This window comes from Nannospalax galili, unplaced genomic scaffold (assembly GCF_000622305.1).
Source record: "Nannospalax galili isolate Female #2095 unplaced genomic scaffold, S.galili_v1.0 scaffold144, whole genome shotgun sequence".
NCBI lineage: Eukaryota > Metazoa > Chordata > Mammalia > Rodentia > Spalacidae > Nannospalax > Nannospalax galili.
The window spans coordinates 2404812-2426078 of NW_008353267.1; the positions used below are offsets into that span (position 1 = coordinate 2404812).

The following is a 21267-nucleotide window of genomic DNA, read 5'->3' on the forward strand; positions in this document are numbered from 1 at the left end:
TAACAGAGCACATCCATCCAATGGAGTAGTATTCAGCAACAAAAAGGGCATTCTCAGAAACACACAATAGCATGGATGAATCTCAAACACATCACAGTAAGCAAAAGGATCCAGAGTTGAAAGGACACAAGCTACGTTTTTTCCATTTATATGACATTCTGAAAACAATAAAAACACTAGAGATGGAAAAATATCCCAGTGTTTGCCATGAAATGGAGGAAGAAAAGGGATTGCCCACAAACAGACGTCAGGGGATCCCTTTCAGATAATAGACCTGTTCTCCTTCCGAATAGCAGTGATTACAAGATGGTGTATATGTCGAAGATAGCAAAACAGTAGGCTCAGATGGATTTGTATTATAGGCAAATTACACTTTTAAATAGGGAATAAAGAAGTGGAGAGATGGCTCAGTGGTTAAGAACACTGGCTGCTCTCGCAGAGGACCTGGGTTTGGTTCCCAGAACCAACATGGCAGTTGACTCAGTAAGTCCACTTCTAGGAGATCTAACACCCTCTTCTGACATCTGTGGGCACTGCATGATATAGATGCACTTACAGACATGCAGGCAATACACTCATACACATCAAGTAAAATAATAAAATATTTTTAAATAAAATAAATAGGGAATAAAAATGCAGTAGATGTATATGTAAACTCTAAAAATCAAACTACCTAAGTTCTTCTCAAATGTAGGTCTAGAGTATGTTCTCCAGCTATGCAAAGCAAATAACAACAGTATCTGCATTTCATAGCTCTTGTTACTGCCATGCCCCACCTCACAACTAGCACAGTGCTCACCAACATGAGTGCTATGGGGGAGCTCTCATTTCTGGGTTGAGTTTAGTGAAGAAATATCTGACGAATATACACAACTGCTTACTTACAGGCAGATTACAGTTAGGAAAATTAAGAAAATCAGTATTATGCATCTATTAAACCAAATTCACATTAATTTCAAATACAGGTCAAATTTGGCAAGAATGTTCTAAAATAGGAATAAAATTTCAACTCAAATCTAAGAAATTCTATCGCATGCCTAAATACTTCATAGATAATTTTAAAAGACTCAAAACTGTGATTATTTATTCTACTGTGATCACTGATTTTTTATTAGGTTCATGAAGATATTAGTCTATCTGATTTTTACTACTTCATTCTAGGATTTTATTGAGTAACAACCAAGAAAGCATTGTAGGGGTTGGGGAGATAGCTCAGTTGGTAAAGTACTTGCCACTCAAACATGAGGACCTGTGTTTTGTTTCCCAGAGCCCATGTGAAAAACTGAGCACAGTGGGAGTCTGTAATCCCAGCGCTGAGGGTTGGTAGAGACAGGAAGATACCAGAGGCTCTCTGGTCAGCTAGTCTAGCTGAACTGGTGAGTTCTAGGTTCACTGAGAGACCCTGTCTCAAAAAATAAGGTAGACGGCAATTCAGGAAGACAAGAAATGTCTGCCACTAGCCTCCACACACACATGTACATATGTACATATTATACACACACACATACAGTATTGCCAAAAGAATATGATATATACCAAGACTTCATGAGTCTGGATTAGACCCTTCCCTAAAAAGATAACACTAAGAGGAATCATCAAAGTGGATAAATATACAATTGGTATCCCAGAAAAGTATGCTTCCTCCAACAAGAAAGGAATGAATGACTTTGTCTGGGTATCACAAGAATAACCTTCTAATCTGTGTGACCTATGCACTGCAGCCACACCTGACATACACATGAAGTTCCCCACTTCCGCATACCGTTCACCTGTCTCTTAAATGGGTGGGATGACCTCACTGCAAGTTAGAATGTTAGAAGCATGGAAATTTATGCTGTAACATGACAGTTATTTTCAGAGTTGATTACATTTTTTGTCATATTTATGATGCTTTTATAAAAGGCCCACTGTGTGCTCAGTGCTGGAAATATAAAACATTATAGGCAACTTTTATTAAATATGTCCTTATCATTCCAAGCCAAAAGCAAATGAATCTATCTTATTTCCAAGATCTCCTATCTACTGTCATTTCATATCATATCTCAGTGAGACACTGTGAGAAATATTCTTGGAGTGTTATCAACTACAAATTCTGCAGCAAATATGGGTTTTTGCACAGGATTTCACACTGAATAATATAGTAACATCTAGAAATTCCTAACCAGGGCGGGGGGAGAACATTTTAAAAGATATTTTAAAAGTATGACATGTGCATAAGGGAATTCTCAAACAGAATCCACAGATTCATTTAAAGCTTTTCACATGCTTAGAACTATTGTTTTGAAATACGGAGTTCAAACACGGATCTTCCAAAGCTTTCTAAAATGAAGATATCCCTATGGGTTGTAGCTCTCTGTCAGAAGCCAATGGGAGGTAATATGTAAACAAAAGAGAGAAGTAAAATCAACGTGATACCTAAAAACAAGTCAAAATGGAAGAAGTAGAAAAGACCTCTGGAAGGACCCAGGGGCCAGGATACTGGCCAGCTTACCTTGCCTTTTTCCGTTAACTTTTTCTAAAGTGCCAGGGAGCTGGGTGTCAAAGCAATGCTGAAGGCCACATCTCTGCTTTTCAAAGTGATGTTCTTCCTCAGTCACAGAAGAAAGCACATTCAGGGGCTTCGGGTCAGCTGGGGTCTGACTGGACCACTGGGATATTATGGAACATGAGTCTTTGGCATGTTGGCTAAATCTGGGGCTTGACGTTTGGACCTGCAAATCACTATTAGAGCATGAAACACGGTCTTCTTCAAGAAACAAGGAGTTTGCCTCCTCTGGATGCCATCCATTGTCCTGCTCTTCATCTTCAAAGTAGGTTTCCTGAACCTGAACATCATCTAAGTCCTGGTCTGGCTTGTCACTCAGTGTCGAGTCTTGTTTGCTTAAGAGAACCAGTGAAGCAGATAATGTATCCCCTGCTTGCTGGAGAGCTTCATAAACCCGGAATATCCAGGAAGATAGAGGCTGAAAGAAGTTCTGGGCATCGTGAGACGCCATGGCCAACACCATGGCCAACTACCTGATGTCTACAGGGTTCACTTGTTCAGTTCCTCCAGAATTCTGGACTTAATGTGAACTCAGAACAAGCATGATGAGAAATTTAATTGGAGGTCTCTTTTTTTTTTATAACAAGCAAAACTCTATTAACATATACATAAAGAAAGCATGTGAGCACTGTAGGCTGAGTAAAACCAGGCAGCATGCTGGCTCCTATGCCAAGGTCTATGGCGTAGGTCTTTGCAGGGAACAGAGTAACTGTGTTTGATATGGTGGTCATTTTCAACACTTCTCAGCTGAAACAGAGGAAAGAAATGCTTATGCCTGTTAAAGTAACAACCTCAGACCCATCACCAGACACCGCCAGTCAATGTCAAATAACATTTGGGGACAAAGCAATATCACGTTAGACTCTTGTAACAGCTAAATAAAAATGACTGAAAATCTAAATGTGGATTCTATCGATGTCTATTCTTTGCAGGCTCATGTACAACTTCCATTAGCAATAATGGAGTCTAGTCACATGGACTAAGAAAAGCCTGGCCCCCAAAGACCATTCTTTTTTTTTTTTTTTTTTTTTTTTTTTTTTTTTTGGTCTTTTTGAGACAGGGTCTCCCTGTAGCCCCAGCTGTCCTGGAACTCACTATGTAGACCAGGCTGGCCTTGAACTCAGAGATCCACCTGCCTCTGCCTCCCGAGTGCTGGGATTAAAGGTGTGCACCACACATTCTTAACAGTGTGAAAAGAATAAATCAATCTGCATGAACAGCCACTTAGGCATGACACTTCAAGATGCAAGAAAGGCTGGATGTTTCATGATCAAACCTGTAGAACTCAGAGAGCTGATGAATAGGCATCTCTGTTTTATGACACAAAGGTTTATCTTTTCAAAGGAAATCTATGCCTAGAATTTTAAAAGCTTCCACAAACCTTTAAAAATAGAGTTTTAGTGGAAAAAAATAGAGTTTTGCATTTTTATGCAATATCTAGAAATTATATCTATTCTTAGGGAACAAAATCACTGAAAATTTGAGCGAGGCAAATAGATCATTTAGTTCCCTAAAGAAACATCTTTGGTATCTTACTGCCTTTGTCTACAGCTCCACTTCCAGAAGTTAGCCCACTGCAACTTGTGGGTTTTCTGAAACACGACCTGTGCCATCAGGGTCATAGTCTGAAAGCAGCAGGTCCAGAATAGCCTACAACAGTTGAGCATGACAGACCAAAGAGCATATCCCTACATTTTTATATGCACAGGAACATATGCATGCATATACACACACAGATATACGTATACATATGTGTCAGTATCTCACTGTTGTCGAAGCACAGGATAAATGCTATTAATGACACAAAATGTGAACCCACACCCTGAAATGAGTCACCTGTTTCTTTTTAGTAGCAGTCTCCCTCAGAATAACTCTCCCAGTCCTCCGTCAGTTTTCAGCCCTCTTGACCTTGGCCCCTGGTATGCCTCCATATATTCTCCTCAAAATTTCTTAGTGACTCAGAGCCGCATTGATTCACTCAATAAACAAATATTGATTAAATACCTATTAAATTCTGGGCATAATGCCAAGCATAAGGTAACCCTGAGGCCTCTGTCCCCACAGAGCTCACATTTCAGTTAGAGGTAAGCTGAACTCTGCATGCTCCTCTGAAGTTGAATTGTTCATGTCTCACTGTGAGGCTGTTCCCTGTCTTCCTCTAACGGTGTATTTACAAATCACTGTCCTGTTGATTCTTCTCCTTTATACCCACCTGCTGAGAAGATTGGCACAACCTTTTTTTTTTTGAAGGCTTTAAGTATCTCAGGCCAGCCTTGAACTTGCTATTAACGTAGGATAACCTTGAACTTCTGTTTCTTCTGCCTCCACCTCCTGAATGCTGGGATTACGCGTGCACCACTGCATCCCGTTTACATAGTGCTGGGGATCAAATCCAGCGCTTCTGCACACTAGGCAAGTATGCTACCAGTTGATCTACATTCCCGGCCTCAACTCCAAATTTTCATTTTAAAGTTTTTGAAAACTCCAAAATACACATCTCTAGCCCCCTTCGCTCATTCTTCCTTTTCTTACTTTTTCTCCAATTATCCAAGCCAGTGATTTGCAAACCGGTGAGTCAGAATCATCTGGTGAGCTAAGAAAGCACACAAAGTCCTGGGTTAGCTGTAGAAAAGAGGCCTGGCCTGGATCTCTGTATTTCTGTTGTTTCTCCTGGTGAGTCTAACCCCCACTATAGTTTGATGAAAAACCAATGTAGATCCGACAGCCTCTTCTGACCTCCGCAGGCATTGCACGACACAAGTGCACTTACCTACACGCAGGCAATACATGCATACCCATTAAATAAAAATAATAAATAAAATATATTTTAAAAACCAATGTAAGAAATAGTAACACTTATATGTGTCACTAAAATGTGAAATTCAGCTCTTCCAAACCTCCCACACTGCTGTACTGTGGGTACTCACCTCTCAGCTCTTAAGACCTCATGACTGTGAATCTCTCTCTCCAACACAGCCCCTTCTGCTCCTTCCAGCCCATCTTCTATCAGCTTTCAGTCTGTAAGAGGTTGCCTTTTCCCATGCTCCTGTCTCTTCAGAGAGCACACATCTAGTTCTATCTCTGGTCTTTCCCAGCCTCTCTCCAACCCTCGGTGTCCACCACAACCTGACTTTCAAGTAGGTTTACTGCCTCTCTGCCCCTAGAATGGAAGCTCCATAGACAGCAGAGGTCATCTATTTTCTTCTGTTCATCCTGTGCCTAGAAGTATAAATTAGTACCCAGACTTGAATAAATTCAAAAATAAATTCACAAGTCTCATTAGAAATCATACCTGGAACAGTACTTAACATAGATTACATAATCAATAATTTTGTTAAATTAATAAATAAACCTACTCAAAACCACAGTGAAGGGGCTAAGATGGCTTAGCAGTTATGAGGAGGACCTGGGTTCAGTTCCCAGCATCCATAATGCAGCTAACAATCAATCACGACTCCAGTTCCAAGGGAAACGACACCCTCTTCTGGCATCTGCAGGCATTGCACAATATGGGTACACATATACATGCAGACAAAATACTCATACACATAAAATAAATAATAAATAAATTTTAATCCACAGTGAATACTTTAAATGGCATTATCATACAAATCTCCTGCTTAGTAACATTATTTCTTTAGCATCTGCTCTATCCAGTTTCATGATGTATAACTTTGGGTTTCCATTTCACCCACAAAGCATTTTGCATAAGCAACAGTGCTTCAGGGTATCAGAGACCTAGAAGGTTCTCTAGGAGGAATCAGTGGCTTTAAGGTCTATTCCTGTCCTCACAACTCACACTGCCCTACCTTGTGTTCTAACAAAAGTCTAGCTGAGCACAGAGATACTGCCACACAGTGAGGACACAGCCACTCCTCATTTCTCTCTGTGAGGTCCTCTGTGCTGGCACACAGACACACTGATTATTTCAAGTGACCCTGATCTTTCCTGACTTCTACTTGTTTTGCCCGAAACACCTTTGCTCCTAATCTGCTCCCCACCCCCTCCTTTTTTCACATTGAAACTCTGATGGCTTATTCTGCCAAGTCTTCATCTATAACCAAAGACAAAGCCTCAAAGTGCTTGGAGTGAGGCTTCATGGTATAAAGCTGCATCTGTCAGTCCTCATCTGATTGACTGGGAGACATAAGTTTGAGGTCTGCTTTCATTCTTTATAGCTTTAGAACCTGTAAGGGACAGGAGCTCTGAACATGTTGGATAGATGGATGGATGGATAGATGGATGGATGGATGGATGGATGGATGGATGGATGGATGGATGGATGAGTTACTAATGAAAATATTCAAAGACGTATATTCTTAATCCCTTCGTTTATCATCATCTGTAAAGCAGAATTCACTTACTCTAGCTGTTTCTTTCTGCTCTAAAATCCAAGACTGTACCAGATAGGCTAAAGAATATTATAACTGAGGCTGGATATATTAAGAATAAAATCACCTTTTGGGGGTGAGTTCTATACTTTTGTTAATAATCATTGTCATGTTATCCTAAAGCAATTCAAAAGAGACCAAATCTCTGTCTATATATAAAAAAGTGTCTAGTTGTAGTCTAGAACACTGGCAAAGGAAGAGCACCTCTGTCTAGGCCCCAAACTCTACCTAGTTGGTACTACTAGGGACCACTCATTTATATTATACTAACTTAGCCTAAAGTCAAAAGGGCTCAGCATAAACAGAGTGGCTATGAAGATGTCTTTGTATTTAGATAAACTTCAACATGACAGAGAGGGCACACCAAGGGTGATGCGGACATATGTTTACTGTCCTAGTTCTTTTGGATATTTTCTTAGAGCTAGTGAAAAGACAAAGTGGCTCCTGGCAAGACGGATGGAAGACAGACAGACAGACAGATAATTCTAGTTTCATTTTGTTGTTGTGATAAAACACTCTAACTTAAAAAAAACTTGGAGCAAAAGATTTATTTGGCCTACACTAACAGATCACAATTCATTATTAAGGAAAGTAAGGACAGGAACTCAAGACAGGGACTTTAAGCAGAAATCATTGAGGAATACTGCTTGCTGGCTCATTGTTGGCTCACTCAAGTTCTATCTTCCTTATGCAGTGAAGGACAACTTTCCCAGGGAATGGAACCACCCACAGTGGGCTGGGTCCTCCTACATCAGTTAACAGTCAACACAATCCCTCACAGACATGCCCAGAAACCAACCTGATAAAGACAATTATTTGAGATTCCTTTTTCAAGTGATTCTAGACTACACCAAATTGGCAGTTAATGCTAACTAAGATGAGTATCTAGGACATTGGATGGATGGATGGATGGATGGATGGATGGATGGATGGATGGATAGAAATATATGATAAATGATGATAGATAGATGCATGCTGTCCAGTTGCTTGGATTAGAAGGAAAAATACATTGAAGTTCTTGAAAGAGCTCATTACTGAATTAGAAGACTTAACAGTACTTTGTTATTATGAGAAGTATAAAAGAAAACAACAAAAATGTTTGAGTGTATTTATATGTGTGTTTAATACATGAACACAAGGGACCTAGGAAGAATTATAACCTCTCTAGCCAGGCATGGTGGCACAAAACTTTAATCTCAACACTTGGGGAGCAGGGGCAGGTGGATCTCTGTGATATTGAGGCCAGCCTGGTCTACATAGAGAATTCCAGGCCAACTGGAGCAACAGGGAGACTCTGTCTTAAAAAACAAAGAACAACAACAGAAAAAGAATTACAACCTCTCAAAGTACTCAGAATAATCTAGAAATCTGAGAAAAATTAATGACAATTGATAAACAAAGAAGAAAGGAAAGCCACTGGAGTATTCCTAAGGGGCACGTTTTTAAATCTTACTTTAATTAGAATTCTGTTTTAATTATAACAGCGTTTAATTGAACTTAGATGATTTTAAACATAAAAAAATGACTAAGCAGAAAAGGACAGAATTATGTTTCTATAGGAGGAAATCTATCAAACCACTGAGTTATATGCTTTCTCATTTATTTTGAAAATCCTCACCAAAGGCAATTGTGAACAGAAAAGACGTGTGCTACACCCAGAAGAAAATGTTCATAGTCCTATGAAGGCTGTCAGTCAAGTCTGAGGGGGAAGACTTATGGCCTAAAAAGAAATACTAGCTTCTAGAAAATCATAAAAATCTACATTGTTTCAACAGGAAATTGGATGTGTGATTTTTAAAGGACCAGAAGTTCCTGGAGAATCAGCTACATTCTGAGAGACAAGAAAATGTTTTCAGTAATACAGATCTTAGGTAACCAAATCCTAGGTCAAAATCTTATACAAATTCACCTTCTGATGCATGTGAATGCTTAGCATTTTTTGAAAGGTAAATCACCTTGAAAAATCTCTTCTCACTCTTCAGTGTGATTCATCGGCCAATCTAAGCAAAAGTCAAGAATGCTGGGTTTATTTCAAGTGTCTCTTCACAGACAGCCGTCAGCTAACTTCCCTTTGTCATCCATAAAATGTTGGTCATTTATTGACTTACTAGCCTTGAAGCTAATTAAGTCTACCATTATCAAGCCTTTTGGAAAAAGTCTTCTTGCAAGGTTTAGAAAGATGAATAATGCATGCAGAGAAAACAAGAACTACAAAATAGGCTGTGGTCCATCTCTAACACGTTCAGAGAGTCCACAGGTGTTTTGTGTTAAGAGCAAATTTGTTATGTGGGTAGAAATACATGCTACTAAAATGAAATAGCTTCTGTAGCATTTTCCAAAATGTGTTCCAAATTTTGGCATCTTAACAATAATAAAAATGGACTACTGGGGCCGGGGAGATGGCTTAGTCAAGTGCTTGCTGCACAAGCATAAGGTCCTAAGTTCAACTCCCAGCACCCATACAAAAAGCCGTTCACAGGGACATGAATGTGTAATGTCATTGATGAGGAGTCAAAGACAGAGGGATCCCAGGGGCTCACTGGCCAGTCAACCAAGCTAAACTGGTGTAGTCCAGGGTCAGTGAAGGACCCTGTTTCCAAAAACAAGATGGAAAGCAATGAAGAAAAACATTCTATGTTGACCTCTGGCTTCAACATGCATGTGCATGCACACACACACACACATACATACACACACACCCCACATACATATGCATGCCAAAAAGGGGGGCTACTGAGGACTCTTTATTCAACAACATGGATACAATACAGCCACACTGTCATTGCAGGGTCTTGGACAATCCTATAGACCTTTACCACTGGCCTTTACTGTGCTTTGGTGGATGGGGATGTGGACAACAGTGTATATAAATCAAAACGAGAACAGCCTTGTAACCAATACTTACATTCACCAGTTGATGCTGAGAAAAATGAGTTAAAGTGAAGGACAGATCAATAGCTTTAGAGTTCCAGGAAGCAAGGCTGCCTTGGATCTGCCCCTCCACACTAAGTATCAGGTATCCGTTATTATGCTAACATTTATGACACTTTACAAGGTAAAAATATATTAAATCCTTATAGTCTTTCTATGATGCTATTATACTTCAGAAAAAAATTGTCAATATGTCTAATATTTGTCTGACACTTTACTGTATTCAGCATTTTTGACAACAAATAGATAATAAAAACTTCTGTGAAGGACAGTAACTTTCCCATTTGATAAAATCTAGGTTCAGAAAGGCTCCATGGCTTGCCCTGATGCTGTGATCTGTATTTTTTTGAAATATTTTATTTATTATTTTTATTTTATGTGTATGTGTGTATTGCCTGCATGTAGGTAAATGCACCCATGTCATGCAATATCTGCAGAGGACAAAAGAGGCTGTGGGATCCCCTGGAACTGGAGTTACAGACAATTGTTAGTTGCCATGTGGGTGCTGGGATTCGAAGCCAGGTCTTCTGCAAGGACATCCAGTGTTCTTCACCACTGAGCCATCTCTCCAGTCCCTTGTTATCTGTATTAAAGGGCAGACCTGCCATTCCAATTTCAAATTCTTGCCTTAATAACTATTCCAAATTTTCACAGCATACCAGTAAGACCGTGAAGACATTCAGAACGTCAAAAGTAGGGCTATTTTCCCAGTAAGTATCTGATTTGGAGGTTTGTTGGGTTTTTTATTAACATTGGTTTGTCTGCTTTGTGGGGGTGGGGCACATGCGGAGGTCAGAGGACAACTTGAAGAGTCAGTTACCTCCTTCTACCACCCAGGATTGGGGGACCAAACTCAGCTCATCAGGCTTGGCAGCAAGTGTCTTTACCTGTTGGGCTACCTCGCCAGCCCCTCACTTGGAGGTCTGCTCTCAATCTGTTTCTGTGCTGCATACTTAATGGAAATCATTTAAAACATGAAAACTGTTACAATTAATTTTCCAAACAAGCATATTAAAGTAAAAATATCCTCAATTGCTATTTAAATCATATAAAGCTTCTGTTAAAATATATTTTTAATATTTTATTATTTTTATTTATGTATATGAGTGTATTGCCTGCATGTTTTAAGTGTACCCATGCCCTATAATGCCCACAGAGGTCAGAAGTAGGCATCAGAGATTGGAACTGGAGTTTGGGCCGTTGTTAGGCACCATATGGGTGCTGGGAATCGAACCAGAGTCCTCTGCAAGAGCAGTCAATTATCTTAATGTTGAGCCACCTCTCAAAATACATATTTAAAATATATTTTTAAACACTACTGAACAGATACCTTTATGTACACTTAGTAAAATTTAAAGCAACTTGGGATTGGTTCAACAAAAATGTGAAGCTGGTCAAGGTTTCTGTCATTATAGTGATAGTACCTTTTAAATATTCCTCAAATTTCATAAACTCATTGAGCAATTTTAAGTATATATTGTAGTCAAAGAGATTTAAATATGTTCCACAAGTACCTGGCAGTTATAATACAAACATACAAGATCTTCAGTGACTCCTGAGGGGCTGCTTAACATGGCTTCAGTAATAATTTTCAAAAGAGACTGTTGCTGCTCTTGGACAGAAACCCATTTCAGACACATATAATAAGATCTTAAGGAGAGCTAAAGGATGGATTCTATTTAATTAATATTTACCTTTTAAAGGTAAAGCCTATCTCAAGTGGTTGTCATGGACTCCCTCCATAACAACAAGACTCCTGCATCTTAAGGCCATTGGCACACACATCAACTGGCCCCCAGTAAAAGGACATTTGGGGATTTCAAATAACATCTACAGTACAATTCAATGTAATTGGGAGATAATGTGATGATATTGGGAAAAGTAAAATGCAGGCACAATTAACAGGAATTACTCCCAAAGGAAGAGACACACCAGGCTGTTGATTTTTGTCCCAAAGGAAGAAAAGTATGGTGTCACTTGAAAATGTATTAGGCTTGAAAACATGGAATTAAGATAATTGTAGCTCTTTTGAGATAGATTAAGCAAAACTCAAAATATTAGATTTTTGTATTTGTTAAAGTCTTTATTGGTTGCAGAAGTCATCCGTCTTATAAAAATATGGTTACAAAGGTGACCACTCATAATCCTACTGCCTGATGCAACTGATTATTTTGCATATTCCTTCTATTTCCTTACCATTTTCAGCATTGTAATCATAATACACAGGAACCTAGTAATCATCTTGACAACTGTTCCTTTATCTAGAATTTACCACCAAGGCTCACCCATTCTTTCATCTTGAATTTATTGGTCATTGCCCCTATACAGGTAAACAGCCAAGTCCAAGCCACCTTGATGCCCACCTGCACCACTTAACAGCCTCTTCTATCATCTCCCTGTGTTTACTTTCACCCATTCCACAGGACAAGACCATGCCATGTTTAAAATGACTTCCCAATGTCCTTATCATAAGTCCAAAATCCCCCAGAAGACTCTGCAGGCTGTTCCTGGTCTCGCCCTTTCCTGTCTCTATTTGCTGTTTGCATCATCTCCCCATTTCACCTCCTTCAAATCCCCCCTCCTACTCCTGACCATGCCCTTTCACAGCCCTAGGGAGCTCTCTTCCCTCCTAGATTCCCCCACCCCCAACCAAAAGCACCTGATCACAATTTTCAAGTCTCAGTTTACACATACTTTTCAGAATGCTTTTTCTTCCTCCTGAACCCAGACTAAATTATGTCACCCTAAACATATTCTCCCTTAATATCTCTTTTTCAAAATTAATTTTGTTCCCCTCCCTACTACACTTTCCCATGTCCTCTCTCCCTCCCAGCTCGTTCCCTTCCTTCCTGCACATAGTCACCCCTTCTGCTTTTCTATCATGCTTATTTCATTAGCCTCTCTATCTCCCACCTTTCAAGATCTCTTCCTCCTATCGCATTATTTCCATTCTGGTACTATGACCTACATTCTGGTAATATTTTGATCATATTCAGACCCTCTCTCCCCCTCTCTATTCCCACCTTACTACCCCCTCCCCACTTCATGTCCTCTATTATTATTCATCTTTTTTTAAGGTCTGTTAAGTCTAATCTGTTTCCTAACTGCTTTTGGATGTGGGTCTATCCCTTGGAGTCTGGTCATCCTATCATCAATAAGGAAAACTGACTCTCCCTCTCCCAGCATCTATCAACTGCCAATAGATCCTCAACCAAGGACTGGAGCTTCCTACCCACCTCTCCCATTCATGTTGAGCCCCTGTCTGGCTTGGGTTTGCATGGGTCTTGCATCCTGCCATAAGTACTGAGGGTTCATATATGCAACTACCCTGTGGTGTCCAGACAGCACTGTTTCCTTGTATGCGTCTACCTCCTCTGGCTCTTCCAATCTTTCTGTCCCCTCTTCCACAATGATGTCTGAGCCTTAGGAGGATGGGGTGCACACTGACCAGTCATGGGTCTCTGTGTTAATCGTCATCTGTTGCAAGAAACTTCTCTGTTGAGAATTGAAAGACTAGTGTATCTCTCATCTAAAGAAGTTTTTTAAAATATTTTATTATTTTCATTTTATGTGTATGATTATATTGCCTGCATGCAAGTGAGTGCACCTGTGTCGTGCAATGCCATGGAGGTCAGAAGAGGGCTTCAGATTCCCCTGGAACTGGAGTTAAGGACAGTTCGTAGCCGCCATGTGGGTGCTGGGACTCAAACTTGGGTCTTCTGCAAGAGCAATCAGTGTTCTTAACAGCTGAGCCATCTCTCCAGCCCCATCTAAAGCAGTTTTAATCTGCATTTCCCTGATGACTAAGGATATTCATCATTTTCAAGTATTCATAAGATATTGTCTCACAGTACCTTTTATTCTTAATAACACATAATTGTAGTTTGCTGATGGCTTATAGATGTCTTTTTTCACATCTGTTTTCTTTACTAAACTAGAAGTTCTATGAAATCCAGTAGCTGTTGATTTTGTCTTTGTTGTGTTATTAGCATGTTGCAGAGTATCTGATGGTCACAGATTAGGCAAGCAATATTTTTTAATATTGAATACATATACCTAAATACACACATTTTAAAATGGTCCCTTCATTTATGATTTTGACATGTTTTTCCATGTTGCTTTAGATTTTTGTTTTCCATTTGTAATGGCTTAAGATTTTTAAAGTTAAAATTATCTATTAGAGACTAAAAACTTTTCCCAAATTCACATCTGTAAAAATGCTTCATCTTACAATAAGGAACAGTCCTTCACATCTCAACGGGGAAAGACTCCATTAGAATAGGAATAGAATTCATTGAGATACCATAAGTTTCACATTAATGAGATTTTTGTCCGGAGTTGGGTTTACTTCTACTTTTTTCTTTATTTTCTTCTGAAATAAAAGAGATGATGCTCCTGTCTTTCTTGGAATCACCAGCCACACTGTCACTCCTGTGAAAAGAAGAACTGGCTACATAAGACCATAATAAAATAACAACAATCAAGAAAATGTTGAAGGGGCTGGAGATATGGCTCAGCAGTTAAGAGCACTGCTATTCATGCAGAAGATCTGGGTTCAACTCCCAGCACACACGGAGCTCCATAACTCTAGTTCCAGGGGATCTGATGTCCTCTTCTGGCCCCGTGGGCATTGCACACATGAGTGTGCTTACACACATGCAGACAAAACACTCATACATATAAGATGAAATCAGGGACCATTGTGGAAGAGGGTGCAGAAAGATTGTAAGAATCAGGGGAGGAGGTTGTGACCATATGGAAACAGAGATTGACAGGCTCCAGGGACCTTGCTTATATGAACTTAGAGCAATGGTGACAGTATGCACCAGATGCATGCAAACTCAAGCAGACGAAAACTTAGCATAAAACTGTAGAAATGGGCAGCAGGCCCCAATCTTAGCTGAAGAACTACTGGGCAGTTGATTACTACCAGATAAGGAAGAGCTGACTTTCTTTAAGGGAGTGACTCTAAATAGGCTGACTAGACTCCCAATGAATGAACTTGCACTGAGGGATGTCTGGGGACACTAACTTGACTTAACAGGCCTTAACATAAATGACAGAATGCATGAAATCCAGCGAGGGGGGAGGAACCTATGGGAGGTACCAATGAGGAAGGGAATATAAAGAGGATTAAGGTGTTGTGTATGAAACACATGAAAATTCAATTAAAAATGTATTTTTAAAAAGAGGGGCTGTAGAGATGGTTCCGTGGTTAAGAGCACTGACTGCTCTTGCAGCAGACCTGGGTTTAATTCCCAGTACTCACATGGTAGCTAATAACCATCCATAAATCCAGTTCCAAGGGGATCTGATGCCTTCTTCTGACCTCCATGGTCATTGCATGACATGGGTGTACTTATACACATGCAGGAAATACACTCATAAAATAATAAATAAAATATAAAAAAGAAAGAGAAAATAAATTTTTAAAGAAAAAGAAAATATTTCAGGAGATTATTTACCTTTCAATTTTTTCTTAATTGAGAGGTTAGGAAAGGGTTGGGGATGTGGAGTGTGTGCCTAGTATGTGCTGAGTTCCATCCCCTGTAAAACACACACACACACACACACACACACACACACACACACACATGCATGCATGCATGCACACCCCAAAGGTTAGACAGAGGAACACCACTAAAATACATAAGACCACATGTGCCAGTTCCACATCTACAGCTAGTAATGACCTTGAAAAAGGTGCTTCATTCCTTGAACTTTCAATTCTTCAATTGCAAAATGATAAGTGGTCCATGAAGATAACATTCTAACAGCATTTTGTGAAGCTTCCTTTAGTCCCTTCTTTGTTCTTGTTATCACTGTTGGTACCCAACACATAAAAATCATTTGGGGTCAAATATACCTATGATGCAGATATACAAACTTATCAAAATTTCTGGTATCTGCCAATTATATCAAACAATAGAAGTCACTCTAGAAATATGTATTGAATCAAAACAAACTGAATTCAGATTGGCCTCTTTAAGTTATATTTGCTTAATCAAGAAACTGAATATCTATTAAAACTACAAATGGGTTTTTATAAATTTTAAGTTATTTTCAAAACATTGCATAAACAAGCTGTTTCTTGAAGATGGTGTTTGTATCTTTCCCAGAGTCTCAGAGTCCCTGTCCCTACTGTCACTGCTATACAGCAATGTACACAACTGAAGTTAGTTTCTGAAAGATACTCCATAACCAACAATTACACAACAGGTATTAACCTGGTTCCATTAGATTTGTAATGAGAGAAACATGAATCATTCATCTAATGAAATTTTCATGCATAAGCAGAAAAGCATTCCATCACAAATTACTAACTCACTGAATATGTTTCTGCTAGGTCATAGGACACAGTCCCACAGTGCTGTGTATCCCATTCCCCTCCCGTCTATGAATGAGCACATCAGTTGAAACTCTCAAGCTAAATCAGCATTAACAACTGTTTGTTATTTTGTCTTCTTACGTTTTCTTTTGACTTCTTTATGCAAGCTTCAAACTAAGCAGATAGTACAATTGGTCATCGCTAAAATGACTACTACTACACATTTTATCTTCTTCATTAGTGGTTATCGAGATGAGGTCTCCTGGGGTTCTTGATGACTGGGCTCTCAGGATAGTGATGCTAATAAATTAACAATGTCAATGTTTCTGTGTCTGCAAGCACTAATAATCAGAGCCCCATGAGATCCCCTCAGAATCAGCAGCCTTAATGGGATTTTAGTGGTTACAAACATAAGTAGGCTGGGTAGGGGGTATACAATGTCTCTCTGGTCTGTTCAGACAAGGTGGCCCCAAAGAACATTTGGAAATATTGCTTTTACATTTCCCTTGTCAGTGACAAAGAATTCCACTTAAGAACTGGGAAGCGCTGTGTCCTATGTATGAATAGTAGAGCCGAAAGTTTCTTAACAATTCCACATACATATGACTTACTTCATAGCACCTTAAATATAATTCTACATATTGCATCTATTTAGTTAAACCAAAGGCTAGGTATATTTCAATTTAATTTCATGATGCCTGTCCATTGCCTTTTCGCTCTCTTCCAATTCTTCTAGTGTCCTCTGAAAATCACAAAATCTTGCTTAGGAACAGCAAACCTCTACAGTCTTCTGTTAACATGGTTCTGCTTGTATTCAACTAGGACTTATGACCACCACCATTAAGAGAAGAGATTCTACTAGTGAACTACCAGTATCTCATCCGAAAAGAATTCTAGTAAGGGTATGAGTCCTGCAGAGGAACAATAAGGAGCAGAGATTCCCTATGCAACATGAAAGGAGCACTTCCTGTTGCCGTCCATTGTGAACACACGGAATACATTTTGCCTGGGTTCAGAGTCCTTGGGAAAATTCTAAATGAATTCTTGTCCTAAAATGTTCCTAAGACCAATACCAGGTAGGAATTTAACTATTAACTATAAGGGAACATAAAGATATACAAGTATAGTGACGCTTTTCTGACTAGAACAGTGAAGCATGAATCACAGCTATATTGAACATTACTTTTCAGGGACCAAAAGGATGATGGGGGGGCAGTACTTGAGAAAATCAAAGACTAACTTACAACAAGTGCTTTCAGCTGGTAAGATTCACTCCAAAGAGCATACAAATTATAAGCCATTGCTTTTATCTGGGTAACTAGATGTTTCATTTTCATTTGGGAAAAAATAGTGAAGAGTTCAACTCCAGTTAACTAAACATATTCTTCTAAGTTTGTCACAGTTGTGTGTATCTTATCATAAAAAAGGTTGAATAATTAAACATCCAAAACAAGAGTTGTCTTTAGAAACCCTAAAAGGAGGGTGGGGGGCTGGACAGATGGCTCAGCAGTTAAGAACACTGGTTGTTCTTGCAGAAGACCGAGGTTCGAATCCCAGCACCCACATGGCAGCTAACAACTGTCCGTAACTCCAGTTTCAGGGGATCTGACAGCCTCTTCTGTCCTCTGTGGGCATTGCATGGCACGGGTGTACTTACCTACATGCAGGTATTTCACACATACACATAAAAATAATAAATAATATTTTTTAAAAGAAAAAGCTCAAAATTTTTTTTAAAAAGGAGGGTGGAAAACTTTCTAATAAAGTAAAGTAAAAGGCTGGTGAGATGGCTCAGCAGGTAAAGGTGCCTACTGCTAAGCCTGACTTTGATTTAAGCTGCGTTTGATCCCTGGAACCCACATGACAGAAGGAGAAAACCAACTCTCCATGTTGTTCTCTGACCAACATATGTATGCAATGGCATGCATGTGCCTTTTCACATATATGTGCATACAGCACACACATGTGCATACACAAACACACACTCATACAAATAAATAAATAAATGTAATAAAAATATTTTAAACATTCAAGTGCTAATATTTTAAAAGTGGCTTCTCCCACCACTCTCTTATCAAATGCCCTGCACATTCATGGAATCACAACTATAAATTAATATCTATCAATGCTTTACAAGGGAGAAACAAACACAACAGTTTTAAACAGTTAAGAATATTCTCTCCCACCTCTAAACCTAAGTCTCTTAGACATAGTGGAACAAGGGGTAGAGAGAATACTAATGTATCTCTCAACTCTCATCAACAAAGTTCCCTTATGCAACAGAGGGCCATGAACACAAAAGGACACAAATGGCCAAAGCATAGAGAATAAGAGTCTGCAGAGTGTGGGTCCTTGGACAGGACTTCTATATTAAACTTCACCTACTCAGGGTTCAGGGACCATTGCAGAAGAGGGGACAGAAAGATTGTAAGAGTCAGGGAAGGAGGTGCATGACCATATGGAAATAGACCTAGCTAATACAAACCTACAGCAATGATATCAGCACGCACAAGACCCATGCAAACTCAAGCAGACAAAATCCCAGCATAGAACTATGGAAACGGACAGTATGCCCCAATCTTAGCTGAAGAAATATTGGCAGCTGATTACTCCTGGGTGAAGAAGAGATGATCTTCTTAAAAGGAAGGACTCTAGATATGCTGACTAGACCTCAGTGACTGAATTTGCACTGAGGGACATCCAGGGACACTAACTTGACTCAATAGATTGTAACACAAATGAAAGAATGCTTGAAATCCAGTTGGGGGGGTTAATGGAAGGGTGCCAACAGGTAAGATGTTCTATAAGAAATACTCAAAAAATTCAATAAAAATTTACAAAAATAAGTGGTGGTAATAAATAAGAAATCACATTTTTATTTAAATTTTTTAAAAAGAATAATCTCTGCCATTTACATTCACTGTTCCTAAGTACTCAGAGCTGTTTAGAGGATCCAGAGTAGAGAAACTGTAAGAAAATATGATTCAAAATGGTTTTGGAATTCCTAAATTCATACACATCAAAAAATACCTGTCGTCTGGTATTTTTTTTTAACCTCAATCATCAAACATGGAATAGCAGGCTTGCCATTATGAGAGCTTTTATGAAGAAAGCATTTGTTCCTTAAGGAGGTTTTAGAGGAATGTAAATATTTTAATAGAAATGTATAACTGTAGGCATGCCCTTTCTTTAACTTGCCCTGCTAAGCAAGTGAGGAGATTTTAAGCCTGTTACTTCAATTACTCATTTAAAACAGATTACTCAAACAGCTAGTGAAGCACATGGAGGCCCAGATGCCCACTTTGAGCAGGCGTGGTGATCTCGGCTATTAACTCTATTACATTCAAACAATAACCCCTTTTCCTTGCCACCCACACATAGGTGATTTTTTTTTAATTTTAAGGCTTGTGTCTCTTTAAAATATGAGCATCACTGTCTGCATGACAAAAAAGAAAAAAAAACACAAAGTCCCAATATCCTGTGATAAATGCAACTAATACTGCTATGGTCTCCACTAGACAGGACACAATTTGGAGAGAGATTTCTCTGGAAGATGTCACAGAGTGAACAACTGCTAATCATATTATTCTTTAACATGTGCTTTAACATATGATAAATATTCTTGCCTACAATTAAAATATGTTTATCCCTACATCAAAAAGCCCTCAAAATTCCCCGGAAAGTAGGTGAGATCATCTCACCATCTCCAGGAAAATGATGTGTGATAAAGGGTTCCGGTAGTTCAGCTTGGGAATTCCTACTTGCAGGACTGAAGAACTTTAATAACAAAGCAATAAATGTTACTGGGTATGTCTGTGTGCACAATCAAAGCTCACTAAGGCTATCTAGAAATTGTCATCATAAAAGTCCATGCTATGACCATTTCAAACAGAGAAAGGCTCTATAGTTTCTGCTTAAAATAAGACAGAATTATAGATGTCAGATATATGCACCCATATGTTATACAGTTATACAGTGAAAAACCATGAAGGAAATCTGAAGCATTTGAAATTGTGATGTGTATTTGGGGGGTTCTCACACTTAGGTGTTAAACATTCCCACAGTAATTCATACTTATAAAGAGCTTCAGGTTTGCTTTTATTAATATCCCACATTACAGAGGAAAATCAAATACCACAAGAAGACTCTGTTTCTAAGGTAACGCACCATACATGCTTATGCAAATAACTCAGAAGCAGAGCTGCTCATGTTTCAACTGTAAGTGTGCCCAGATCTGTCAAGGGCGCCACATTTCTCCCAACCTCCAATCTAATGCTTTCATCTCCAAATTCAGCTGACTGGATCACAAGTTCTTATACTGGATGAAATTCTTGAACAGGAGACTATAACCTGCTTTCTGAGTCACAAGAAAAAGATCGTAAAGGATGGAGACTTGAAGTGAGCATCACCTCTCAAGCAAAGGGAAAAATGAGAAAAGAGGGTCTAATTTAGAAATGAATCATCTTTGGTAATAACTGTTAGAGCGGGATGATGGGCGCATGTTATGTGTTTGAACATTTCCATAACAAAGTTTTTTGGGGTTTCGTTTTGTTTTGTTTTTTATGAAGACCTTTTCCCAACTTCTCTACCATAATGCACTAAAAGAAGTAAGGGCAGACACTAATGGAAGATAAGTTCCCATGAAGGTCAACTGTATGTGTCAAGTTAACTGGGCCACAGTGTGAAGATATTGGCCAAAGATCATTCTAGATGTTTCTGTAAGGGTAGTCTTTGTGTGTGAGACTGACATTTAAACTAGTGAACTTTGTGTAAAGCAAATCATCCTCTAATGTGGATGGGACATGTTTGACTACTTGAAGGCTTTAATTGAACAAAGACTTTAGCAAAAGGAGCTCTGCCAGAAGACAGCCTTCTGACAGGAGCTGCAACATTGATTTTCCCCTTGGTCTCCAGTATAGCAGCCCACCCTGAAGACCTTGAATTTGAGAGGTTTCATAACTGCAGAAGCTAATTCCTTCATAAATCAATCAAACTCTTTTTCTCCCTTTCTCCATATCACTCTATTGCCTTTACACACACACACACACACACACACACACACACACACACAC

The 21267-nt window shown here is 39.1% G+C and overlaps 1 protein-coding gene across 5 annotated transcripts in view; it reads right to left on the reverse strand.

Annotated features, from left to right (window-relative positions):
* Syt16 (synaptotagmin 16) overlaps positions 1-21267 on the reverse strand; it is a 264425-nt gene that overhangs the window by 88686 nt on the left and 154472 nt on the right. For 3 of the 5 annotated variants that reach the window (XM_008850499.1, XM_008850497.1, XM_008850500.3), the window contains exon 1: positions 2492-3557. The exons of 1 other annotated variant lie outside the window; for it this stretch is intronic. In XM_008850499.1, the coding sequence (XP_008848721.1) occupies positions 2492-3008 (517 nt within the window). In that variant the 5' untranslated portion in view covers positions 3009-3557. Of the gene's footprint in view, positions 1-2491; positions 3558-21267 lie in introns of those variants that run through there. One more of the 5 variants, XM_008850498.1, reaches the window with a different exon arrangement.